General features: G+C 38.2%; 1 protein-coding gene across 1 annotated transcript; it reads right to left on the reverse strand.

The window, feature by feature from the left end:
- LOC100596110 (NXPE family member 2) lies at positions 1 to 27,831 on the reverse strand. The gene is made up of 6 exons (XM_003253175.2): positions 27,756 to 27,831; positions 26,610 to 26,715; positions 7,399 to 8,132; positions 2,997 to 3,058; positions 1,063 to 1,278; positions 1 to 675 (listed from the first exon to the last, which is right to left on the reverse strand). Exons 1-6 carry the CDS (start codon positions 27,779 to 27,781, stop codon positions 140 to 142), a joined length of 1,680 nt encoding a protein of 559 aa, XP_003253223.2. The 5' UTR covers positions 27,782 to 27,831; the 3' UTR covers positions 1 to 139.

The following is a 27,831-nucleotide window of genomic DNA, read 5'->3' on the forward strand; positions in this document are numbered from 1 at the left end:
TGTTATGTTACATATATTTAACTTTAATAAAACTTTTTCAAATTTAGTTTCCTCAAAACTTGGATTGCATTAAACTATCCTCGCTGTATATGTGAGATCATCTATAGAAAGTGGCTAGTGCTATTTTTGTATTTTTCCTCTAACAAATGTAGTTTAAGAACACGCCAATCTGATTTTGAATCACATAATCCGGTGGATGGGCATTGTTGGTGCAATATGCAATCGTCATGTCCCAGGCATCAATAATACCCACATTAAGATCCACAAAAATATCTCTTATGATAAGATTCTGAATATAGCCATGAAAGTCACTGAACATCTCTGCATTTTGCTGTATCTCTCTGGTGTTTTCAGTTTTAAGTATCACCTTGGTCTCTGGGCTTCGCAAGAATAGACGTTCAATGGCCTTTTGAATATTGATGGCCCTACGGATGAAAATGTTGATGGGAAAGGGTCTGAAGTGTTGGCCAAGGGTAATGACAATGGCTGTGTTTTTGTCTCCTGCTACCCGGTCAATTTCCCGTGGGATATAGTTTTCATCTTTCACTGAGAATAACTTTTTGGTAACAAATGGATGACCATGTTTTTTCCACTGAATCAAAATATGTCTTTCAACATCCAGAAGAACATGTGTTTTAAAGATCCCAGCTCCATGATGATCAAAATATTTTAGGGCTGATGAAAGACAAATCAATAAATCTTTTAACAAAAGGAAAATGATATAACTTTAAACTGTACACAACATGTATAAAATTCTAACCAAGATCACTTCTAACTAAGCATTGTTGCCTATGTAGGATGGATAATTTTACCAGGTGCATTACAATCTTAACAAAATATTGAACTTGTTATGAGAATACACGAAGAGGAAGAAAAATACTAACATTTGTGAATGAAAAGATAAAATTTAACTTTTTATTAAAAGCCCAAAGCCAAAAGTTAGGCAAATTTAAAAAAATAAAAATAAAATAAATATTAGAAAAGAAAAGGAAATAATTCTAATTATTATTTCAAAACCCTCAAAAGTCAAATAGAATTTCAAAATATAAATTAAATACATACTTTTCACAGTTTTTTGTAAGTAGTAAATCCACTGACGCAGTGTTGAATCTCCCATGAGATAAATAAGTTTTCTTTCCAAGCAGTCATTTATATTTTTTGTTTCATTGAACTTGATCTGTTTACAAAATGCTGTAATCCACATTTTTTTCAAAGTATAACCACTGGGGAAAGGAGTCTTCATTCCAATCTGGCAGTTGTTTTTTATGTTCTCGCTCTCTGGCAATACAAATTTCCAGACTAAGTAATTTTTATTACCACAAATTATTTTGGAAAAATGTTTCTCATTTTTGCCTTCCTTTTCCTCTTTTTCCTCCCCCTTTCTCTTCAGCTCTTTTTTGCCCTCCTGTCTTCCACAAATATTTATTTAATAAATCATGTTAAAAGGGTGAATTAAATAGCTCTTCTTGAATAGTTTTTCTTGGAGTGGGGATCTGTTGACTCTTGTGCCTTTGCAGTGTCTCCCTGGGCTCCACCTTGTCCCCAGAGCCACTCTGCTGTGGAACAGCCAGCCAGAGTCAGGAGGAAATGTGTGGCCATGAAACAGCAGGGTGCAGTGACCCTGCCAAATATTACACCAATGACATTGGCCTCGCTGAATTGTAAATCTCATCTTCCTCAAACTACCTGTCCAGGAAAAGAAGCTTGAACGTGTTTATGAAATGAGTGTCACACATTGTTTATTTTGTGTGTCCCAGAATCATCTTCTCTGGATAATAATTTTTTTAAAATCCTTAAATCTTAATTGTTGTGTCTAGAACTGAATGTAATATTCTCAGTGTGATCTAACACAGAAAAAAGTAGGATCATGACCTCCCTGTTCTGAACACTCCTCTATTAAAATAGCCTAAACTGTATTTACTGACTCTTATTGAGTTTTCCCCCAGGTAAATTTCCGAGGCCACTTTTATATTCACCACTTAAAATGCACATCTTCTTTGTCATTACCTGCATTGTTGGGATATGGGGTACACATTGAGGAACTTACATTTATTCATATTGAATAACATCAGATTTGTAAGTGGCACCAAAAATTACAGTCTGGTACTATCTTCCAAGAAACTGCCTGACTTTACTAGAAATTACTGTCCAGGCAAGAAGGAAATAAAAGAGGTGTTACAAACATTCAAATTGCCTCAAGAATCTAAGAACTTTCTTCAGTGTAAAAGTTGGGTGTGAACGATAGTTGCCCTAGCAGAGAAGGGATCTGTCATCTTCATAGATTGTGAGCTTGACATCTGGGTTCATGATTTATTTGTATTTATGTTCTCCACAGGGTTTAACAAAGTTCTTTGTAGAGTAGGACCTCAGTAAACATTTGCTAAATGCACAAAAAAGGGGTAATGAGTAATGGTACACCCCATTGATTGTTATAATGGAAGTCCTTCACTTTAATTTTGAAATTCACTTCATTTCCAGTGTAGCAGAAACATCACTTCTATGAGTGAAATGGTTTTGTGTTGACCACTAAAGTTCATATGATTAAACTGAGAAAAAATTCACAGAAATTTCTAGTTCATAGAACTTCAAGTAAGATGACTTGGCTAAATGAGAAATTAGAAACCACCAAAGAAATGTCCTAACTCTGAATCTGTGCAGCTCATCTGAGACATGTTTCACATAGAACCAGCACCTGATCATTGGCTCTGGAGGAATAAATCTCAAATTTAAATACAAATAGCCTGTACATTTTGAGGCAGTGCCACTGAAGTTAATGGTTTCCCTAGCCTTTTATATCTGACTTGGGATGAAAATTTGTTTAAATCGATATGAAAATAATTTCCAAGAATAAAATCCCTTCTCTAAAACCCAAGGTGGTTGATGTAATTTGTCCCAGGAAATGAGAGATCAAACGGTTAGAATAAATATCTCTAAGTAAGCATGTCCTTTCCGTGGATAAATTGTGATCATGGCAGGCAACAACACTCCAGACTTACTGTTACATGGTACGACCTCAATGGGGGTAAAGTTCTTCATCATTTCAACTCCTATGTTGGACCTGCAAGAAATGGGAAAATAAATTAGCTTAATATCTGCCCAGATAATAAAGCAGGAATCACTGGTTTAGATGGATTAAACCTCTCTTCTCCAAATGCCTTTCCCCCCCTTATTTTGATATATTTAAGATATCCTGGGGAAGTAAATGGGTCAGGATTCTGGAAAGCTGTTCCTCTGCTAATGGCAGGGAATCTAGAGATCTAGAGAAAGTCACTCACCCTCCATATGCAATCCATCACATCTATCTAACATCTATCTGTCTGTCTGTCTGTCTATCTATCTATCCTTCTTTTAATTTTACCTTCTAAATGGCTCTCTACCACAAACTACCCTCTCCACATTTTCCCCCTGTAGTAATTCAGGCCCTCATCAACCTTTTCCTAGGCTAGTGCTTCTCAAACTTGAGCGTGCATCAGAATTACCTCCAGTACTTTATTACAACTCCAGTTGCGAGCCTCACACCCAGAATTTCTGATTCAATAGTTATGGGGCAAATTCTCAAGAATTTGGATTTCTATCATAACAAGCTCTTAGGCAAGCCCAAAGCCAATGGTCTAAGGGCGTTACTTTGAGAACCCTGTCCTAAATTATTATAATACTATCTTTCTGCCCTTTTGGTTTATCTCACCTAAATACAAACCCTATGCTACCTATTCTTTTCCCCTATGTAAAATGTTCCCATGACTTTCTGTCTTCAACCTACAGAAAAAGCTCCCTAACTGGTATAAAAATCTCCTATGAGTGTCTATATTGCCAGCTTCATCTTCATCTACTCTTCACCTTCTTGAGTTCCCCGGAGTCTATTTTTCATAGTCTGTAATCTCCCTCAGATAGGAATCGTCAATATTATTCACCATAATATTTCAAATGCCCAGCACAGTGAGCTTTGTCTCAAGGTATCAGTCCCAATGACCATGGTGAGTATGTCTGGCCAAACTGAATTCACTCTATCAGAATGCAATCCATCTGGGGGAAGGTAGGCCCTTTCAGAGGCAGAGCCACAGAAACCTTCAAGAGGGATAGAGAAAGCCCTTTCTAAGATTGAGAAGAATTGCCTGAATCTCAGGAAATGAGTTTTTGAGTCGAATGAGGATAATATCCCCTTCATCAAGAAGGCCAGAGGACTGAAGAGAGGTTAGGGTGGCTGGACGTGATGGCTGCATGGAGTGGTGGAGTCATGGGAGACAGCACTATGGCCCATTGACTTTAGAATAAGATTGACTGGGAATCCCGTCCTGACTCTGCAATTCAACTAGATATATGACTTTGACCAACCTATTTAATATGCCTAAATTTTCTCATCTTTAAAATGAGCATAATAATAGTCACTCCAGAGTATTTTACTGAGGAATAATGGTATAATATAAAGGAGGCGCCTAACATAAAGGTTGGCAAATAGTAGGTGCTCAACAAATCATTGCAATTATTATTACTGAGGATCCCATCAGACCTATTTTTGGCACAAGAGTAAGATTTGTCTCTAAGAAATTTAGCCTGGCCAAACCTCTATTCTCCCATACCTTTCTCAGGTAAGGCTGAGGATAACAAAAGAGATTGAAACCTGGCTACCTTGTAAATTTGGTTACCAAAGAAAACTTTGACGCTACATTAAAATTAGGATTAAAACCATGTATTAATGTTATAAAGGAATTCATTTTAATGTCTCCTGTTTTTGTAATTGTATATGTGCATTAAATTTTAAAAAGGGATGTATAATTAATTAGACCATAATAGAAACAGAGTAGTGAACAACTGTGTTACCTATGTGATGTCTTCTCCTATGATAACTTCTCATTTATGTTTTTATCATGATTATCCACAAAACTCTTGAAAAGAAAAAGACTTTTTTAATTTGAAGAAATAAATATCCTAGGAAGTAACATTTCTGATTCTTCAGCCAAGGTTGGGAGAGAGAACCCAAGTGGGAAAATATATTTACAGTTATCCCTCAGTATATGTGGGAGATTGGTTCTAGGACCCCCACTGCATCTACAAAAATCAGCATATGCTCAAGTCCTGCATTCAGCCCCACGGAACCCAAGTATGTGAAAAGTCAGCTCTCCATATATGTAGGTTTTGCATCCTGTGAATATTATCTTTTTGATCCACATTTGGTTGAAAATGCTTTGAATATAAGTGGATTTGTACAGTTCAAATCTGGGTTGTTCAAGGGTTAACGGTACTATGTTACAAATGAAACAGAAACTGGCTTAGTCCCTGTATTCGTGAAAAGGAAAGATGTCAAAGAATTGGGCTTGGGTCTAGGAAGGGGCCCTAGAGCTTAGCAATAGAATGGTCCATGAGACCTCTTGGATGTGTAATCAGCTGTTCCTTGCATATGCACTACATCACCTGTAAGGAGACTGAAATTTCTATTTCCATGCAGTAGGGGAAAAAAACTTAATAGCTTGAATAGAGCAGGGGATCTGGGAAGGACTTATGTCTATTTGGAAATAAAGCAGCTTACTATCATGATTACTGTTATGAGCACAGCCCCCTTGAGAAGCCTGTTTAGGACCCAAAGTGTGTGCCAGTCTGCCAGACTAGGGACTTTGGATTTCCTGATACACAGCCAGCAACTGTGCAAGGATGGTACCTCCAACCCAGGCTTCAGTGAGGACCACCTCAGGAGGGATCCAGCTGTAGCCAACAGGGAATATAGAATCAGGGACATATAAAACATATAGAACACAGAATCTTAAGTCCACCCTTAGACTTAAGACATAATTCTGAGACCTTCAAGACAGGAAGATCTTTATGTCTCCATGGTCATTTTTCCTTTGCTTCATAAAAATTTATTTTTAAAATCTCAGCTTCTTTTAGCTGAGCCATAGGGGATAAAGAGATTTTTCCATACCTTGATCAGGAAAATGTAAAGAAGTAAAGGTGACATAGGGGTGAAAGGGAGAGCCTGTAGTGATGTAGGGTCAGTTGTGCCCAGCTCTCGGTGTCATCATAATGCTTAAATTGGATTTGAACTTGAATTTCCAAGATACGGTGCTATCCTGGAAATTTGCCCTCTGAAGACATATCAGAAAACTAAAGCCTTTCTATGGCAGCAGCTCCCAAACTGGGGAACCAAAGTCTCTTTAAATGATCCATAAAATAAGCGGTCTGTGGCCAAATAAATTTGGGAAATGCTGTATTCTCTATTCTTGCTTGAAGGGATACATATTAAAGTTTCTGAGAAGTCCTGCTGCAAAAAAACCAGCTTAACTTTAATTATTTCTGCAGATTGTATTATTTTACTTATTTCTTTTTCATTCGACAAATAGTTATTCAGAACTTTCTCAGTGTCACGCATTGTGCTGGGCCTGTGAGACAAAATACTGGCCCTGAATGACTTCCTGACAGACATATATGACTTCTAAGGCCCTGCCTACCTATCTCATCTTCTCTCTCCCTCACTTCCTGTGTTCCAGCCTCACTGCACTCCACCCCCACCGTGGTTCCTAGAACATTCCAACATGCTCTTGCCTCAGGTCCCATTCCTTCTCTTGAGAATGCTATTTCCCAAAAATTCACATGGCTTACTCCCTCACTTCACTCAGGTTGCTGCTCAAGACAAGGCTTACCTGACACCATTTTAAAATAGCATCAACCATCATGTTTGAACCTGTTACTCTTACGACCTTCATATTAAAGAGTTTTAATATTAAGAGAGTTTAAATTTCACCCTTAGAGCCATGGGGTCATCTTAAAGCTTTTAAGGAGGAAATAGTAAAAGACATAACTGCATTTCAAAAACATTAGTCTAGGTGCAGTGTGGAGAATAGATTGGAAGAAACAGGATTGAGGGCAGAGAAATCAGCTCTGGGGATTGTTGTAATGATCTGAGGTATGATGGCAGGTTATACAAGGATAGAGGCAATGGTGGTAGACAGAAATGGCTGGGTTCAGGAGACAGTTAGGAGGTATAATGTATAGAGCTTGATGATTCACTGGATGTAAGGGGTAACGCTTGACCGAACAATGATATCATTCACCACTTTTTTATTGTACAGCATCTATTAATACTCTATAGGATTAGTATTCCCTGGAACACATTATAGAAAGTACTGGTCTATAAAAAATTACTGAACCTGGAAGTATTGCAAACCATGGAGAACTATAGGTCTATATTAAGTGCTTCACTGGTTATACTCCTGTCAGCAAATAGTTCTAGGGGTGACTTGTACGGATCCCTGTGAACACACTCCAAGCTGAACTGACTCTGAGGACCTAATTATAATTTAGTCAACATAATTGACATGATACAAAAGTTTGATTAGGCAAAACTACTAGGCAGAGTTTGGTCGGATACCTCTTTTTATCTATTATTGTATTTGAAAGCCTCTTTACCTGTGAAAAAGACTCCATTCTTTCTTGCTAAGATAGGAAATATTTCTTGTCCTAGTGGCCATGTGGGTCAAGGCCTCACAGGGCATATGTTGAGGCCTCACACAGTAGAAGGCTTCTTGGTCTCTGTCATCCATGTACTGGCACAGTTCAGCGTTTGTGTTTAGGGTCAGGCCACATTCAGTGAAGACATTGGAGGTTCTGTTGGCAAACAGGCCAATGAAGATGATCCTATCACATCCTTGGTTCCTTGCCCTCCAGAGAGCTGACACCCCTTCACTGGGGTGGATAAGCAGCAGAGACAGGGAGACCTGGCCCTCCCAGAACAGAGTGAAGCTGACCAGGTAGGTGCCGTTGTTGAAGTCAGTCACCTTTCCTGAAGCACCTGCCATCAGCGCTGGGGAGGACATCCTGGCCCTCAGGAAATCCCCACCATATTGCTTCCTGCGTCCCAAGTGGTCCCTCACCTCCAGCAGGATGTCCAGCTGATCCCCCCTGCAGTACATATCTCGAGGGTTGAGGATGGTGGTTGTGCTGTGTGTGGCACTGGTGGTGGTGTTCACGTGGGTGAAAGGTCTCGGTGGGATCTGCTGGTCTAGTTTCTCCATAATGTCCTTTATTCTAAGTTCAGTCTCTTTTAGTGACACTGCTGGACACAGTGGTGCTTCAGAGTGTGAATATTTTTTGAAGATGTTCCCTTGGTTCAGAGTAATATGGTTTTCCAAGCTGAACAAGAACTGAAATATTGAAAGGGAAAAGAAAATATCATCAGCAAACAATAGGGCTTGCTTTTCAATGTAAATTATTATGGCTTATTTTACATCTTTCAGTGTGATAAATATCAAAAATCAATACTAACTGGTTTTCAGTTATGGAATCTTCAGAATTGGTTTCCACGTAGTATGACTTCCTCTGCTGCCAGCAGATGGTTTTCTTTAGGAGTCACTGGCTTAAAAATTAACTAGATACAATCAATACATACTATTTCATGATTCAATTTTAGTTTTTCCTTTTGCTATCCCCTCACTTGACTTTTCTTTTTAAAAAGCATATTATCATTTTCTAGATCAACAATTCAGACAACAGAGCACAATGTGGTACATGCTTCATGTGCAATGTATATTCCACTGCTGTTGGAGGAAGTGTTTTATGAATGTCAATCAGATTTAGTTGAAGGGTTGTGTTCTCTAGTTCTTCTACAGTTTTGCTGACTCTATTAGTTTCATGGGGCTGACATCACAAAGCATCACAAATTTAGTGACTTAAAACAACACAAATTAATTCGCTCATAGTTCTGGAGGCCAGAAGTTGGAGATCAAGGTGTCAACAGGGTTGGTTCCTTATAGACGCTTTGCGGAAGAATATATTCCATACATCTCTCCTAACTCCTGGTGGTTTCCAGTAATCCTTGGTGTTCCTTGGCTTGTAGATAGCTTACTTCAATCTCTGTCTCCATTTTTATGTAATCTTCCCCTCTGTGTGTGTTTTCCCCTTTTCTTCTCTTAAAAGGACAGTTGTCACTGGATTTAGGATCCCCCTTAATCCAGGATGATCTCATCTTGAGCCCTTTCACTTATTTACATCATCAAAGAGTGTTTTTCTAAATATAGTGGCACATCCTTATTCATGGTTTTAGTTACCCATGGTCAACCATGGCCCAAAAATAGGTGAGTATAGTACAATAAGATATTTTGAGAGAGAGAAAGAGACAGAGAGAGAAGCCATATTTATATAACTTTTATTACAGTATGTTGTTATAATTGTTCTATTTTAATATTAGTTATTTTTGTTAATGTCTTACTGTGCCTAATTTATAAATTAAACTTTATCATAGGTATCTATGTATAAGAAAAAAACAGCATTTACACTGTATAGCGTTTGGTACTATCTGCGGTTTCAGGCATCCACTGGAGTCTTGGAATATTTATTTAGTAGATTTAAGGAGGACTACTGTAGGTCATATTCAGGGGTTTCAGGTAGGCACATTTTTAGGGGGCCATCATTCAACCTGCTAAACTGACTTTCTCTCTACATATTTTATCAATTACTAAGAACAATGTTAATGTTGTTGACTATGATTCTGAATTTTTCCTTTTCTTTTTATTGATATATGTTTTTCTTCAAATATTTTGTAGCTCTGCTATTAGATATACACACATATATTTGTTGTTATATATTTTGGGTCAATTGTCACTTTTATCATTATGTAATTATCTTATTTATTCTTGGTAATTTTTCTGGTTCTGAAATCGACTTCGTCTGATATTAATAAATTCATACAAGCATTATTTTGGTTAGGATTTGCATGGTGTATCTATTTTTGTCATTTTACTTTTAGCCTACTTATATCTTTATATTTAAAATGGATGCTAGCTTATGGTTGGTTTCCTTTCTTTTCTTTTTTTTTTTTTTGATACGGAGCCTCATCTTGTCACCTAGGCTGGATTGCAGTGGCACGATCACAGCTCACTGGATCCTTGACCTACCAGGCTCCAGGCTTAGGTGATCCTCCCACCTCAGCTTCCTAGGTAGTGTGAGCCACCAGCACCTGGCTAATTTTTGTATTTTTCGTAGAGGTGGGGTTTTACCATGTTGCCCAGGCTGGTCTTAAACTCTTGGGCTTAAGGGATCTGCCAGCCTCAGTGTCCCAAAGTGCTAGGATTACAGACCTGAGCCACTGAGCCCAGCCTGATTTCTTCTTTTCTTCTTCTTCTTCTTTTTTTAATTGAGATGGAGTCTCTCTCTGTCACCCAGGCTGGAGTGCAGTGGCACAATCTCGGCTCACTGCAACCTCCGCCTCCCAGGTTCAAGCAATTCTCCTGCCTCAGCCTCCTGAGTAGCTGGGATTAGAGGTGTGCCCCACCACACCCAGCTAATTTGTGTGTGTGTAACTTTTTAGTAGAAACGTTCTTTCACCATGTTGGTCAGGCTGGTCGCGAACTTCTGACCTTGTGATCTGCCTGCCTTAGCCTCCCAAAGTGTTGGGATTACAGACATGAGCCACCGTGCCTGGCCGATTTCTTCTTTTTATACATTCTGACAGTCACTGTTTTTTCACTGATGTGTTTGGACTATTTATATTTAGCGTTCTTATTGATATGCTTTGATTTAAGTCTACCATTTCAATAACTGTTCTCTTTGCTGTCTCTTTTTCTAGTTCCGATGCCACTATTTTTAAATTTACCAGAACTCTCTGTTCTCTTTAACAAGGAGAACAAGGGGAACTAGGTTACTAGAGCCTAACCAAGTTGGGTTTTGCCAAAACCTGATCAACCTGGGGTAAGGAAATACCCAAACCCAGCCTCCATCTGGCCTTCTTATTTCACCTAAGGATAGACGTGGGTATAGGAAAACAGGAAGCTGACAAGCACTTGTGAAGGTCATGATTTAAGGGCACAAGCTCACTAAAATACTGAGAATAAATCACAGTACTACAGAATGCTTCCTCTCCTGCACATCTTACAACCAACTCAATAGGAATTCTGTATAGAAACAGGATTATAGCAAAAAGCACTGCAAGCCTCAGACCCTATTTAAAAAGGAGTCCCTAGAAACACCCAAGGATGAAGTCTCTAGGAGAGACATGGACACTGGAGGAAATTGTAGCCTCTGACACAATATCTATAGTAAACAGTAAAGACAGTCCAACTCCTAAACACATAAACATAAAAGCTCACACTAAAGGCCTATCTCAGTTCCAGTTTACCAACTATATCATATCCAGATTTCAATAAAAATTACAAGGCACACAAGAAGGAAAAAAATATAGTCTAAAGGGACAATGCAAGCATCGGAACAAAACTTATAGTAGAGATTTTGAAATTATCAGACCAGAAATTTAAAATAACTATGATTGAGGTATTAATACTTAGGGCTCTAATAAAAAAATACACAACAAGCAAGAACAGATGGGTAATGTATGTAGAGATGTGGCAACTCTAAGAAACAATCAAAAGGAAATGCTAGAAATAAAAAACATCAGAATAAAGAACACCTTTGATGAACTCATGAACAGACTGAACATAGTCATGTGAAAAATAAGAGAGCTTGAAGGTATGTTAACAGAAACTTCCCAAACTAAAAACAAGAGAAAAAGCATGAGAAAAGAACAGAATATCCAACAACCACGGGACAAACACAATAGGCATAAATACACATAATGCGAATACCAAAAAGAGAATAAAGAGAAAGGAACAGAAGAAATATTTGAAGAAATAATGACTGAAATTTTTCCAAAACTAGTAACAGACACCAAGCCATAGATCCAGGAAGCTCAGAGGGCACCAAGCAGGAAAAATACCAAAAATCTACATCTAGGCATATCACATTCAAATTGCCAAAAATCAAAGAGAAAGCATAAAATTATGAAACAAGCCATACAGGAAAGAAAACTTTACCTATTGAAGAACAAGGATAAGATATCCACATCCTCTTCTCCAAAACCTGTGAATATGTTAAGTTACATGGCAAAAGGGAATTAAGATTGAAGGTGTAATTATGCTTGCTAATTAGCTGACCTTGAGACGGGAAGATTTTCTTAAATTATACAGGTGAGTCAAATGTAATCACGAGAGTCTTTAAAAGCAGAAGACAGTGGCAGGAAAGAAAAAACTGAAGAGATGGGAGTGTGAAAAAGATTTAGACCAATGTTGCTCCATGTTGTTTTGAAAATGGAAAGGCCAAGGAAAACAGAGTCTCTCTTCAAAGGGCCAGGGAACAGATTCTCCTCTACAGCTTCCAGAAGGCAATGCAGCCCTGCTAATACCTTGATTTTAGCCCAATGAGATCCATTTTGTAATTCTGACCTCCAGAAGTGTAACATAATAAATTTGCATTGTTTAAGCCACTAAATTTGTGGTAATTTGTTATAGCAGCAATAGAAAACCAATATAGTTGTAATAGCTGTTTTTAAGTCTTTGATAATTCCAACATCTATGTTATCTCAGGGTTTTACCTGATTTCTATTCTCTTGCAAGTTGTGGTTTTCCTGGTTCTTCATTCTCTAAATAGTTTTAAATCATATCCTAGATATTTTAAATATTATGCTATGAGATTCTGGGTCCTGTTTAAACTCTAATGATAATTTTGATTTTATTTTTAAAACAAGCATTTGATTTAGTTAGGTTAAGTCTGCAAATTTCAACCCACCTTTTGTGGGCTTTGGTTACAGGTCTGTTCAGTTCTCAAAGACTTCACTGTATTACTTGAATCTGTTTTATGTGTGTGAAATCCAGTGGATAGTCTGGGACGTGGGCAGTGGTCCAGTCCGCAATTAAATTCCCAAAGCCTTTGGTAGGCTATTTAGGGTAAGATTGACACATGCTAAACAGAGTTGAGCCCAGGAGTTCATCAACCACTTTGTGGGATAGCTCTTTTGTACTTCATCTTTTCCACAATCTCCCTAACACTTTCCCATTCTCTGAGGTGTCCATTATTGGTCCTCCAGCCAGAAATACGGAGCAGGAAGAAGGTTTCCCATCCTGAAGGAGAACTCTAATATGCTTCCCTAGGTTACCTGTAGCACCTGAGACAAGGCAGGAATATTTTTAAAACGCCTGACAAAGGCAAAGTGTGCACCACATGGAGTTTTAAACTGTTGAAGGAAATAGGGTTTGGATAAGATTCAGTATATAATGAGGTATTTAAACTTCAACAGAAGTATAGTAAAGAGAAAAAAAGTTAAGCTTTTTATTTTGAGATAATTGTAGATTCACATGCAATTGTCAGAAATAATAGAGAAATTGGAGGGATCAAGATGGCTGAGTAGACACAAGTACTGTGTGCCTCCTCCATGGAGAAGAGCCAGAGTAGAAAGTAGATAGTTGTTGCGGTGAGCCAAGATCATGCCATTGCCCTCCAGCCTGGGCAACAACAGCAAAACTCCATCTCAAAAAAAAAAAAAAAAAAAAAAAAAACAGAAAGAAAGTAGATAGTCATATTTTGAATAAATTCACTAGTAGAGAATGCTTGGATTCATCAGAGAAGAAACAGGAAGCATCAGAAGGAGAGGATTTAAAATAGCTGGCCAAGCTAGGAACTGACTGAGAGTGAGAGGCTCATGGATGAAAGGAGACAGTAAGAGAGAAATCCCCAAAGCTCTGAAATAGGCTTTAATGATCATGGCTACAGGAGAAACCCTCAACCCATTTGGGCCTCTTGTCTGACATACAGAGCTGCCTGAAGATCACACAGAAACATTGCTCCAGAAAGGGAACCCACACAGAATCCCACAGGGATCCAAACCTGGAGCAGACTCAGCTGGAAGCCACTTTGAGAGATTAGATACTGGGGATCTGTGGACATGGCTGTAGCTGCTGCACAGTTCCAAGGATGAAGGGGGAGAATGGGTGCACCCACACAGCCCTGGGAGGGTACTTGCTACCCTGCAACAGAATGCTGTGAGACTGAGTTGTAAATGGACTGCACTCTCCACAGCTTCTTGCCCATGCTACTTGCCTGAGAGGGACCCCATCCTCTTCAGCCACAAACCCACAAATGGACACCATTTTGGGCATTTAAAGACATTGTTTGGCCACTTGGCAGTGGTGACTACCAAGCAGGCATTTTGGGCTGAGTCCAGAGTTAGCAGCATTTGCTCTGGAAAGGCAGAAGGGCACCCACAGTCAGAATTGAGTGGTGAATGCAGAGAGTTCCCCAGCAGTAGGCACTGGAATTAGTCTTTTTCCTGTCATAGGCCTGGAATAGGAGGAGAGTTTCTGAAGCCAAGGTTTCTCCTGGGTGGTGAGGCTTGTAGCTGGGGACAGCTTTGCAACCTGGAACCAGTCTGTGTGTGTCAATCCTGGTGTCCCAGCCTGCTCCCTTGGCCATTTGGGGGACAGTGCCCCATCAGCTCCAAGAAGTAGAATGGAGGCAGACCCCACTTTCCTGGAGATCTAGCCCTCAGCACTATCTGCCCCTAAGGGAAGGGGGAGCACAGCTCACCAAAGCCCCCCTTGGGTCAAAGAAAATGCAAGCATGGCACAAGCTGCTGAAGGTGGCATCACCAAAGCCCAGGAATGCACATGGAGAGGAGGTCATCTCTCACCCAAACCTTTCTTCTCAGTGTACTGTTGCAGACTTAGCAGCAGCTCTTCCTATCAGGGTATGGGGAGCATGGGCTGAAAGAGACAGCTTCTCCAGTGTCTTCACCACCACTGAAGGTGAATGTGTGCTGGGAGAGGGCACGTTTCGCACGTCCCAATTTGTCTGTGCCCCTGCCCCAGCTGCCAGCTATTACTCTTAAATGCCACACACTAGACTGCAGCTTGAATTACACCAGCAAACAAAACCACATCACTACAAAAAGCAATATCTAAGAAAGCCACTGCAACCTATCTGTAACCAATGAACCCATAAAGAGCCTAGGCACCCTGAAAGCATCAAGAAACAAAGCCAATTGATCATATACAACATACAGCATAGCCATACCCCCAAGAAAAAAAAGAAAGAAAAAATCAAGAATCCCTATCTAAATGACAGCAAATTCAGAGGAAAGAAAAGAAGTGTCAACTCTCTCAGATGAGAAGGATCCAGTGTAAGAACTCTAGCAATACAAAAAACCAGAGTGTTTCATCACCTCCAAAGGATGCCATTCACTCACAAACAATGTATATTAACTAGAATGAAATATCTGAAATGACAGGTATAGAATTTAGAATGTGAATGGCAAGGAAACTCAACAAGATTAAAGAGAAGTTTGAAATTTCCAACACAAAGGCACCAGAAAAAATCATCCAAGATTTGGAAGATGACATAGCTCTACTAAGAAAGAATCAAAAAGAATTCTGTGTTGCAGGAAGTCAGGGACCCCAAACGGAGGGACTGGCTGAAGCCATGGCACAAGAACGTGGATTGTGAAGATTTCATGGACATTTATTAGTTCCCCAAATTAATAATTTTATAATTTCTTATGCCTGTCTTTACTGCAATCTCTAAACATAAATTGTGAAGACTTCATGGACACTTATCACTTCCCCAATCAATATCCTTGTGATTTCCTATGCCTGTCTTTACTTTAATCTCTTAATCCTGTCATCTCGTAAGCCGAGGAGGATGTATGTCACCTCAGGACCCTGTGATGATTGTGTTAACTGCACAAATTGTAGAGCATGTGTGTTTGAATAATATGAAATCTGGGCACCTTGAAAAAAGAACAGGATAATAGCAATGTTCAGGGAACAAGAGAGATGACCTTAAATTCTGACCGCTGGTGAGCCGGGCAGAACAGAGCCATATTTCTCTTCTTTCAAAAGCAAATGGGAGAAATATCACTGAATTCTTTTTTTCAGCAAGGAACATCCCCAAGAAAGAGAATGCACCCCTGAGGGTAGGTCTCTGAAATGGCCCCCTTGGGTATGGCCTTCTTCTATGGTTGAGACTGTAGGGGTGAAATAAGCCCCAGTCTCCCATAGTGCTCCCAGGCTTATTTGGATGAGGAAATTCCCACCTAATAAATTTTGGTCAGACCGGTTGCTCTTAAATCCTGTCTCCTGATAAGATGTTATCAATGACAATGGTGCCCAAAACTTCATTAGCAATTTTAATTTCTCCCCGGGCCTGTGGTCCTGTGATCTCACCCTGCCTCCATTTGCCTTGTGATATTCTATTACCTTGTGAAGCATGTGATCTCTGTGACCCACACCCTATTCATACACTCCCTCCCCTTTTGAAAATCCCTAATAAAAACTTGCTGGTTTTACGGCTTGTGGGGCATCACGGAACCTATCAACATGTGATGTCTCCTCCAGATGCCCAGCTTTAAAATTTCTATCTTTTGTACTCTGTCCCTTTATCTCTCAACCCGACTGACGCTTAGGGAAAATAGAAAAGAACCTACGGGACTATCGGGGCAGGTTCCCCGATACTTCTGGAATTAAAAAATTGACTATAGGAATTTTAAAATACAGTTGGAAACCTTAACAATAGACTAGACCAAGCAGAAGGAATTTTAGAGATCAAAGACCTGTTTTTCAATGAACCACTCAGACAAAAATAAAAATAAAAATAATTTTAAAAAATGAACAAAGACTTTGAGAAATAAGGGATTATGTAAAGTGATCAAATCTATGATTCATTGGCATTTTTGAGAGAGAAGAGAGAGTAAGCAACTTGGAAAACATATTTGAATATAGGAAAATGTTCCCAAGCTTGCTAGAAAGGTTGACATGCAGATACAAAATCCAAAGAACTTTGATGAGATACTATACAAGGCAACCCATCCCCAAGGCACACAGTCATCAGTGTTTCCAAGACTAACAAAAAAGTAGAAATCTAAAAGGCAGCTAGAGAAAAAGGTCACATTATCTATAAAGGGAAGCCCATCAGACTAACAGCAGACTTCTCAGCTGAAACCTTACAAGCCAGAAGAGACAGAGGTTCCATTTTTAGCATTCTTAAAGAAAAGAAATGCTAGCCAAGAATTTCATATCTCACCAAACTAAGCTTCATAAATGAAGGAGAAATGAAGTATTTTCCAGACAAGTATTTGTTAAGGGAATTCATCACCACCAGACCAGCGCTACAAGAGAAGCATCTCCTTCAGGAGTTCTAAATATGGAAATAAAAGAATGTTACTTGCTACCACAAAAGCACACACAAGTCCATAACCCACAGATCCCATAAAGTAACCCCTCAATTGAAACTACAAAGCAACTAGCTAACAACACTATGGCAGGAACAAAACCTTACATATCAATTTTAACCTTGAACATAAATGACATAAATGTTCCACTTAAAAGACATAGAGTGGCAAACTGGATTAAAAAATAAGACCCATCCTTCTGCTGTCTTCAGGAGATTCATCTCACATATAACAATACCCATAGGATCATAGTAAAGGGGTGGAGAAAGATCTATGACACAAATGGAAAAAGAGCAGAGTTTGTTATTCTTGTATCAGATAAAATAGACTTTAAACCAAAAAAGTTAAAAAAGGACGAATAAGGGCGTGACATAATGATAAAGGATTCAATTTAACAAGAAGATGTAACTATCCTAAATATATATGCCTCCACCACTGGAGCACCAAGATTTATAAAACAACTACTTCTAGATCTAAGAAAAGACTTTGACAGTCACAGGAAAATACTGAGGGACTTCAACACCCCACTGACAGCATTAAACATATCACTGTGGCAGAAAACTAACAAAGAAACAAATAAATTCTGGACTTAAATTTGATGCTTGACTGATTAGACCCAACAGACATCTACAAAGTACTCCACCCAACAACCACAGAATATACATTCTTCTCATCCACACATGAAACATATTGTAAAATTGACCCCGTGCTTGGTTATAAAGCAAGTCTCAATAAATTCAAAAATACTGAAATAATACCAAGCATCTACTCAGACCACAATGGAATAAAAATAGAAAGCAACACCAAGAGGAACTCTCAAAATCACACAAATATATGGAAACTAAACAACTTTCTCCTGAATAACTTTTGGGTAAATAACAAAACTAAGGCAGAAATTTTTAAAAATTGAAACAAATGAAAATAGAGACAAAACATACCAAAATTTCTAAGATGTGACAAAGCTAGTGTTACTAGGAAAGTTTATAGTGCTAAATCCCTGTATCAAGAAGACAGAAAGATCTCAAATTACTAACATAACTTCACACCTAAAGGAAATAGAAAAACAAGAACTGGCCGGGCGCGGTGGCTCAAGCCTGTAATCCCAGCACTTTGGGAGGCCGAGGCGGGCGGATCACGAGGTCAGGAGATCTAGACCATCCTGGCTAACAGGGTGAAACCCCGTCTCTACTAAAAATACAAAAAATTAGCCGGGCGTGTTGGTGGGCGCCTGTAGTCCCAGCTACTCGGGAGGCTGTGGCAGGAGAATGGCGTGAACCCCGGGAGGCAGAGCTTGCAGTGAGCCGAGATCGCGCCACTGCACTCCAGCCTGGGGGACAGAGCAAGACTCCGTCTCAAAAAAAAAAAAAAAAAAAAAAAAAAAAAAAAGAAAAACAAGAACTAGTCTCAAAGCTAGCAGAAGAAAAGAAATAACTAAAATCAAAGCAGAGCTAAATGAAATTCAGACCCCATAAAAAATACAAAGGATCCACAAAACAGAAAGTTGGTTATTTGAAAATATAAACAAGATCAACAGACCACTAGCTAGATTCACAAAGGAGAAAAGAATATCCAAATAAGCACAATCAGAAATTACAAAGTTGACATCACAATCAATCCCACAGAAATACAAAGATCTTCAGAGACTACTATGAACATTTCTACGTAAACTAGAAAATCTAGAGAAAATGGATACATTCCTGGAAGCTCACAATCTCTCAAGACTAAACCAGGAAGAACAGAAATCCTGAACAGACCAAAAATGACTAAAGACATTGAATCATAATAATGATTGTTTAAAAACCTATCATGCAGAAAAAGCCCTGGACTACACGGATTCACAGCTTAATTCTACCAGACATACAAAGAAGAGTGGTACCAATCCTACTGAAACTATTCTAAAAAATCAAGGAGAAAGAACTCTTCTCTAACTCATTCTACAAAACCAGTATCATTCTGATACCAAAATCTGACAAAGACACAACACCAACAACAAACTTACAGGCCAATATTTCTGATGAATATAGATACAAAACTTCTTGATAAAATACTAGCAAACTGAATTCAGCAGCACATCAAAAGTTAATTCAGCACAATTAAGTGGGCTTTATTCCAGGGATGCAAGGATGGTTTAACATATGCAAATCAATAAATGTGATTCACCACATAAACAGAATTAAAAACAAAAACACTATCATCATCTCAATAGATGCAGAAAAAGCATTCAATAAAAATCCAACATCCTTTTATGATAAAAAACCTTCAACAAATTAGGCATCGAAGGAACATACCTCAAAATAATCACAGCTATCTATGACAAACCCACAGCCAACATCATAATGAACAGGCAAAAACTGGAAGCATTTTCCCTAGGAGATGGAACAAGGATGTCCATTCTCACCACTCCTATTCAACATACTAGAAGTCCTAACCGGAGTGATCAGGCAAGAGGAAAAAATGAAAGGCATCAACATAGGAAAACATGAAGTCAGATTATCTTTCTTCATTGATGATATTGTTCTATACCTAGAAAATCTTAAAGATAATGCCAAAAGACTCCTAGACCTGATAAACAGGTCTTTAGCAAAGTCTCAGGATACAAAACTTATGTACAAAAATTAGTAGCATTTTTACAAACCAATAATGTTCAAGCTGAGAAAATATCAAGAATCCAATCCTATGTACAATAGCTACAAAAAATACCTAGGAATACATCTAACCAAGGAGGTGAAAGATCTCTACAAGGGGAACTACAAAACGTTGATGAGAAAGGTCATAGACAACACAAATGGAAAAACATCCCTTGCTCATGGATTAGAAGAATCTATATCATTTAAATGTCCATACTGCCCAGAGCAATGTACAGATTCAATGCTATTCCAACATCAGTATTCCCAAAATGAGAAAGAACTATTCTAAAATTCATATGGAACCAAAACAGAGCCCAAATAGTCAAGGCAATCCTAAGTAAAAAAGAATACAGCCAGTGGCATCACGTTGTCCAACTTTATACTTCACTACAAGGCTACAGTAACCAAAACACCACAGTACTGGTACAAAAACAGGCACATAGACTAATGGAACAGAATTGAGACCCCTGGAATAAAGCCACACACCTGTAACCAACTAATGTTCAATATAGTCAACAAAAATAAACACTGGGGAAAGGATAATGTATTCAATAAATGGGGCTGGGAAAACTGGTTAACCATATGCAGAAGAATAAAACTGGACCCCCACCTCTTACCATATAGAAAAATTAACTCAAAATGGGTTAAAGACTTAAATATAAGACCTCAAACTATAAAAATCCTAGAAGAAAACTTGGGAAATACTCTTCTAGACATTGGCCTAGGCAAAGAATTTATAACTAAGCCCTCAAAAGCAAATGTAACAAAAACAAAAATTAACAATAGGGACCAAATTAAACTAAACAGCTTCTCCACAGCAAAACAAACCATCAACAGAGCAAACAGACAAGCTACAGAATGATAGAAGATATTTACAAACAATGTATTCAACAAAGGACTGCTGTCAAGAGTCTATAAGGAGCTTAAACAAATCAACAGGAAAAACACAAATAGTCCCAGTAAAAAGTGGGTGAAGGACACTAACAGATACTTCTCAAAAGAAGACATACACGTGGCCAACAAACATAAGAAATGCTCAACATCACTAGTAATTAAAGATATGCAAATCAAAACTCCAGTGAGGCACCATCTTACACCAGTCAGAATGGCTACTATTAAATAGTCAAAAAATAACAAATGTTGGCAATGTTGCAGAGAAAAAGAATTGCTTACATACTGTTGGTGGGACTGTAAATTAGTTCAGGCATTGTGAAAAGCAGTTTGAAGATTTCTCAAATAACTACAAATATAATTGCCATTCAACCCAGCAATTCCATTACTGAGTATATACCCAATGGAAAATACATTGTTCTACCAAAAAGACATTTGTTCTTGTGTGTTTATTGTAGTGCTATTCACAATAGCAAAGACATGGAATCAACCCAGGTGCCCATCAATGGTGGATTGAATAAAGAAAATGTGGTACATATATACCATGGAATACTACACAGCCAAAACAAAGCACAAAATCATGTCCTTTGTAGCAACATGGATGCAGCTGGGGGCCATTATCCTAAATGAATTAACACAGAAACAGAAAACCAAATACCACATGTTCTCACTTATAAGTGAGAGCTAAACGTTGGGTATACATGGACCCAAAGATGAGAACAATAAACACTGGGGATTCCAAAAGCAGGGAGGGAGGGTGGCAAGGATTGAAAACCTACCAGTTGGGCCGGGCGCGGTGGCTCACGCTTGTAATCCCAGCACTTTGGGAGGCCGAGGCGGGCGGATCACGAGGTCAGAAGATCGAGACCACGGTGAAACCCCGTCTCTACTAAAAATTCAAAAAATTAGCCGGGCGTGGTGGCAGGCGCCTGTAGTCCCAGCTACTCAGAGAGGCTGAGGCAGGAGAATGGCGTGAACCCGGGAGGCGGAGCTTGCAGTGAGCAGAGATCGCGCCACTGCACTCCAGCCTGGGCGACAGAGCAGGACTCTGTCTCAAAAAAAAAAAAAGAAAAACTACCAGTTGAGTACCATGTTCACTACTGGGCAATGGGAGCAGTAGAAGCCCAAACCACATCATCATGCAATATACCCGTATAAGAAACCTGCACATGTACTCCCTAAATCTAAAATTTTAAAAATTATAAAAGTATTTAGAAAAAAATAAATTATAGAGAAATCTCATGTACCCTTTACCGAGTTTTTTTCAATGGTAACATCTTGCAAAACTAGCAAAATATTGCAACCAGCATATTGAAACTGATATAGTCAAGATACAGAACACTTCCTTTCCTTCATGTTGACATTTTTTAACCACACTTACTTTTCCCTAACCCTCTCCCATTCCTTAGTTAACCTCTGGCAAACACGTATCTGTTATTTATTTCTATGATTTTGTCATGTCAAGAATATTATGTAGTAGAATTATGCAACATATGAGACACAAATGTGAGCAAGGAAAAACAAAAAGTTTTGTGCTAGACCCTGAAAATTAGGCACAGAAGTAGGAAAGTCTCTTTAAAATAGTAGTAGCAGGGCCAGGATCAGCATTTAATGCTCAATTTCATGTGAGGCCCAGTTGTCTCATTATTTAATACCAGTTAAACACACACTTACACATACACACACTAGAATTGCCATAAACTAAATGCTTGCATCTCCCCAAAATTCATGTTGTAACCTAATCTCCAATGTTGCTATAGATAGAATATTTGTGGTTCCCCCAAATTTGTATGTTACAACTTAACTTTCAAAGTGACGGTATTAAGAGATGAGACTTCTGGGGAGGTGATTAGATCATGGGAATGGAGCCCTTATTAATAAAGTTAGGGCCTTTACAAAAAGGACCCCAGAGAGCTCCTTTGCCCATTCCACCATATAAGTACACATGAAAACATACCCATCTATGAACAAGGAAGCAGTCCCTCATCAGACACCAAATCTGTTGGTGCCTCGATCTTGGACTTTGCAGCTTCCAGAACTGTCAGCAGTAAGTTTATATTGCTTGTAAGCCATTCCGTCAGTGGTATTCTTTTTGAACAGCTCGAATGGACTAAAACCAGGGTTTTATACACATACGCACACACATTTCAAATATATATATTTTGAACATTTATATATATTAAGGGATATATATTTTTTCAGAAGACCCTAAGATATCTTGTTCTCCATGATATACCTGACCAACTATCACCAATTACTACATAATCCTCCTCTTCTCTGTCATTTTTTGACCAACTGGATTCTTTTACTCATTTACAGAAGATCATGAAGAACTTGGTTCCTAGTCTTAATCACTAGAAGTCTTGACATCCTCCAGGTAGAGTTCAATATCCATGGAGGCAGTTCCTCCAATACCTAAATTTCTGTGTTCCTGAAGCTTCTTGGCTTTAGAGAACTGAAAGAGTAATCACTTAGCAATTCAACTTCCTGTCACACTGCCAAACATGTGTAACCACACCTTCTCTTTCCTACTTCCTACTTTCTTCTATTAGCCTTTTTCTATATGAATTAAAATATATTCAAGTATCTCCCATATTACAAAAAGGAAAATTTTTTGAGTCTCTGATTCTCCCTTTAATTGCTATTCTAACCTTCACCTATTCCCCACCCCTACCAATTAAGTAGCCTGTGTAAGTGACAATAAGAGGATTTATTTTAAAAAACTCAAAAACTTTTATATAATCTAGTTCTCTATGATTAAAGGGAAATTATAATGGTCTTTCTATAGATCAGATTTGATATTTTAAAAACCACTTATACACTAAAGAATAGAATTGGTTAGAACAATGAAATTTTCTTGAGGTTTATTTAATTTTAATAAATTACAAAATATTTTAATTTTTTATTTTAACCCAAAGTTCAACTTTATTGCATCTCACGGGTTTTGGTTTTCTCTCCCATTTTAAAAGACATGAAATAGTAACAATATCCTCCAACTCATTTTCAGTTCATATAAGTTTTTTTTTTGTTTTTTTCCTCCTTAGGTTCTGTTTCTTGTGGCCTTATGCTAGCAATGTTTTCTTAAAGGTCTAAAGGAAATGTCTTCTTCCAACATAATATTCTGTGCACTACAAAAGGTCTTTTCTTTTCTTTTTGGTAACTGAACTAACAGATTTTAAGTTTTATCAGAATAATTCCTATGCCATTATTATTAAGTTTGGTTTGCTCAGGAAAAATTGAGAATAAAAAAATTTTAATTAACGTTATTACATCCTTGTATCTTCCTGTATGTGCTTTTAAAGTCCTTGTGACATTGAGTTACAGGGCTTTGACTTCTGAGTCTAAAAAGAACACCAAGTCCTGCTAAACTTAAGCTCTGACAGCAATTAAAGCCTCATCTTCAGGCCTGGTAGAAGATGCCAATCAAAATTAACTGCATTCCTGAGACACAGGGCCAGAAATTAAAGCTATTCAACTCCTCAAGGCCCAGGGACTATCTTGGAAGAGGTGGGCATATGAGATTGTAAGGGCCAATTTTAAAAGATAAAATAAGTTCAGTTTCTTTATAAATTAATCATTATTGTCAAAAGCATACTGATGCAAGACCAGCATGTGGGCCCCTATGTCAGATTAACAAGGTTTTCTTGAAGCATTAACCTACTCCTTAATAAAGGTTATAAAGACTTACGGAAGTTATATCTTATGATCAGGATGAAAATTTTATAGATTGTTTATAAAATTTTGGAAAATAAATTTAATAGGCTTCCTGTTGTTTTTATTAGGGCTTATTGTTTGGAAAATTAAGTCTCCTTTCTCATAGAATGAAAGTTTTGCCTTTTTAAAAAAATCCTTGAGTTACCTCTTTGGTTAAATGAATGATTTATTTTACAATGACCTGTGATCCTATTTTGTAATATCAAGTGTTTTAAACCTTTGATATTTGACAAACTTTCCAAAATCAAATTATAAATTATGTCTTTTTCTGACCTTATTAATCCTTTAAGATATTACTAATAGGTTCCCTAAAGTCCAAAAAATGACACGTTTAGCTTATTTGGTATAAAAATTATACAGCAAGCACTGTCAAATATAAAATGGTGTTTGGTTTCCTTTGGGCTGTATTTGTATAAATATGTTATTGGCATGTATTCCAAAATTATGGGAAACTCCTATAATTCTGATATGACTTAATGTATGTTATCAGTAATAATTATAATCGTTATGTTTAAAAAATCAAACAGAGTAAGGGGAATGCTAAGAGGTGGGAGTGGGGATGTGTCTGGTGTTAAATCAAGAAGATGAAAAAGACTTGAAGGAAGTAAGAACTATGTGGAAGTTACATGAAAACCTGGAGAAAGGGAAGAAAAAGAAAACAGCCAGTGCAAGGATGTCTTGGACCAGGGCTAGTGAGTTTCTGTGCCCTTTATTTAAATGAGTCCAATAAAACACTGTGCCAAGGCATTTGAGCCATACACATGCTACATGAGGAGCTGCTGAAGGTAGAGTACCATATTCAAATTTTCATTTTAGAAATAAAATTTCAGATTCTTAAACACAAAGATGATATCCTGTATTTCTGTATCTTTATTCCTAGACCAGTGCCTGACACACAATATACATTTAACAAATGTTTGTTGAATGAGTGCTTAGAGCAGGCTGAGACTGGAGGCAGGGAAATTAACTGGAAAACTATTTCAACAATTTAGATGAGCAATGACAAAGTATCATTCTAAAGAAAGACAATGTGGATGGGGAAAAAAAGGATAGACTTGAGAGACATTTTGGAGGTAGGATTTATAAGACTTAGTGGCTGATAGCTTGTGGAGGGAGTTTTAGCTTGATTGACTGCACAGGCTATGGCAACAATTATTAAGACTGGAGAGATAAAAGTAGAGAATTTGTTTCCATTTGATTTCATATGCTTGTTTTGTTTTTGTTAGGGGATGATGGTGAGACGGATGATAAATTTGGTGTGTGTGTTTCTTGTGTTGGTAGTGCTAGTGGAAGACTTGGAGATATCCAACGAATAGCACATATTCAAGACTGGGGCTGGAAAGAGGTTTCACCTTTAGAAGGACATAGCAGAGATTCTCAAATGTTAGCATGCTTAAGAATAAGCTGAGGAGCTTGTTAATACTTTGTAATCTTAGGCTCAAACTGAGATTTCAGTAGTTCTGAGTATGGCTCAGGAATCTGCATTTTACACACAGGTATAAGCACAGGTATCTGCACAGAAGGCTCCCAGACCTCACTTTGTGAAACACTAATATTGGTAGTGGATAGCACCCGGGCAAATGAATTAAAAGGTACCAGCATAGAAGAGAAGAGGATCAGAGGAAGAAATCTAGAGAACACATATTTATAGAGAGGGCCCAGGAAAAGAAACCTTCTGAGCTGTGCTCTGAAGGCTTTTTTTAACCAGTTCATATTACTGGCTGAATGCCCTAGACTGTGGTGCTTCTTGTTTGAAGCTTGGAGGTAAGTCTGCATTAGACAAAGGTTAGAGAGACACTTTTAAAGGTAGTTGGGTTCAAATGAAAACGGGCCTCGAATGGCTAAACAAAGGAGTTTGTTCTTTATACTGTCATTGGTGAAAGTGTTTGATCAGGACCAGAAGATGATAAAAGCAGAGTTTCTGAAAGATTATGTTTGCACTAAATGGTTGGGAAGAAAAGAAACTGGAAGCAAGTTGAGTTAAGAAAAACTTACAAAGAGAAGAGCCAAAAGACACTAAATTACTTAAAGAGTAAGGAAACCCCTGTGAAGAAGGCAGAGGACTGAAACAGAAACGTAATTAGTTTGAAATCTCAGAGGCCAAGGGAAGAGGAGGGAATTTTGAGGCAACATGGTTACAGTGCCAAGTAGTACAGAGATGGCACAAATCCATCTGCCATTTTTTAAAGAAAAACAATAATAATGTATACATTGCCATTTAAAATAGTAATAATAATGTATGCATTGCCAAAGGGATTTATGGTGAACAGTGAACCCCCTCATCCACATTCTCCTGCTAAGACAATATGCTTTTAACTTTTATTTCTTGCCATGATAAAGGGGGACATTCAAATGAAGTCACTGTGACCTTCTGTGAAATTCTTAAAAAGGAAACTTCCTACCTTTGTGTGGTCTTTTGAAGCCAAGTAAATGACCCAGAAAATTAAGATAAATATCAACATCAGCAGTAATTTTCGAGCTATGGCATTTGGAAACAAAGTGAGTATCCTATAAGAGAGGACAGGAGAAATAATCACATTAAATCAAATAAGCATGACATGGCTCCGTACACTTTGGTTCCTCTTCATTCAGAACAAGGTGATGTTATCCTGGGTTTTCCAAAAGTTCCTTTATATCTTCTATTGTCAATCAGAAACAAAGTGTTTCCCTGAGGCAGGGAACAAAACTCCTAGAAGGACTCCTGGTTTCTGATGCTCAGGTAAATTCTTTGGATTTGGAATCACATCATATACTGGAACCTGTTTTCTTGTCGAGGTCTCAGCATGGACAACAAGGTTTTAGATTATTTACCAGAAAAAACAGTACCCCAACCCCCACCCCACCCCCACCGTGTCCTCTAGTGAATCCTGGTCTCTAAATCTCTCTCTCTGATACACACACACACACGCACATGCACACACGTGTTATCTGGTGCCCTCTCTCCCTGGTCTTATCTGCCTCCAGGAGCTTCATTATAAACCTCCCATTTACTTTTTTAGGCAGCTTGTTGCCACCTCAGGTTCTCTCCTCAAGCCAAAGCAGTTGATAAGCACTGCCAAAAAGAGTGAAAGTTACAGTCTTTAAAAAAGCTCAGTTTTGAGCGGTTAGAATTTCAGTGTTAGTTTTTAAAACCCAGAATCCCAAAAGTATGTGGCAAAGAGCTAAAGTACGGCAATCTTTACTAAACATTTCTGACCAGGACCCATAGTAAAAAAATAAAAACAACCCCCCCAAAAAAACATCATTCCAAATCCCAGCTCAGGACACACGAATGCATACACACAAACACACACACACACACATACACGCTCCCAAAATCTCATAAAACAATACTATCTACACTGCACACAATGCAGTATGATTTTTTTCTAGTTGCTGTTTTATTTCATTGAATTGTATTCCATTTTAAAAGTATTTTTATGCCCAAATAAAACAATTTTACTATCCTCTAAAGGGTTGCATCACACCATCTGAAAAACACCAAATGGTCTATGATTCTCCCCTCCCTTCCCTGACGTTAGCTTGCCAGTAAGAGTTGGAAAGTACACCTATGGCTGAGTATCTTCTCCATCATCTTCTCGTGTTCTCACAGGAATTATAGTTGTCCAGAGACTCTCCTTGATT

The sequence above is a fragment of the Nomascus leucogenys genome, chromosome 15 (assembly GCF_006542625.1).
Source record: "Nomascus leucogenys isolate Asia chromosome 15, Asia_NLE_v1, whole genome shotgun sequence".
Classification (NCBI taxonomy): Eukaryota; Metazoa; Chordata; class Mammalia; order Primates; family Hylobatidae; genus Nomascus; species Nomascus leucogenys.

Coding starts and splice junctions, on each gene's coding strand:
- LOC100596110 (XM_003253175.2), bottom strand. CDS start 27,781: ATGATGGAGAAGATACTCAGCCATAG. Junction 8,133..26,609: donor CTTCAAAAGACCACACAAAG/GTAGGAAGTTTC, acceptor TCAATATTTCAG/TTCTTGTTCAGCTTGGAAAA. Junction 3,059..7,398: donor GAATGGAGTCTTTTTCACAG/GTAAAGAGGCTT, acceptor CATTTCTTGCAG/GTCCAACATAGGAGTTGAAA.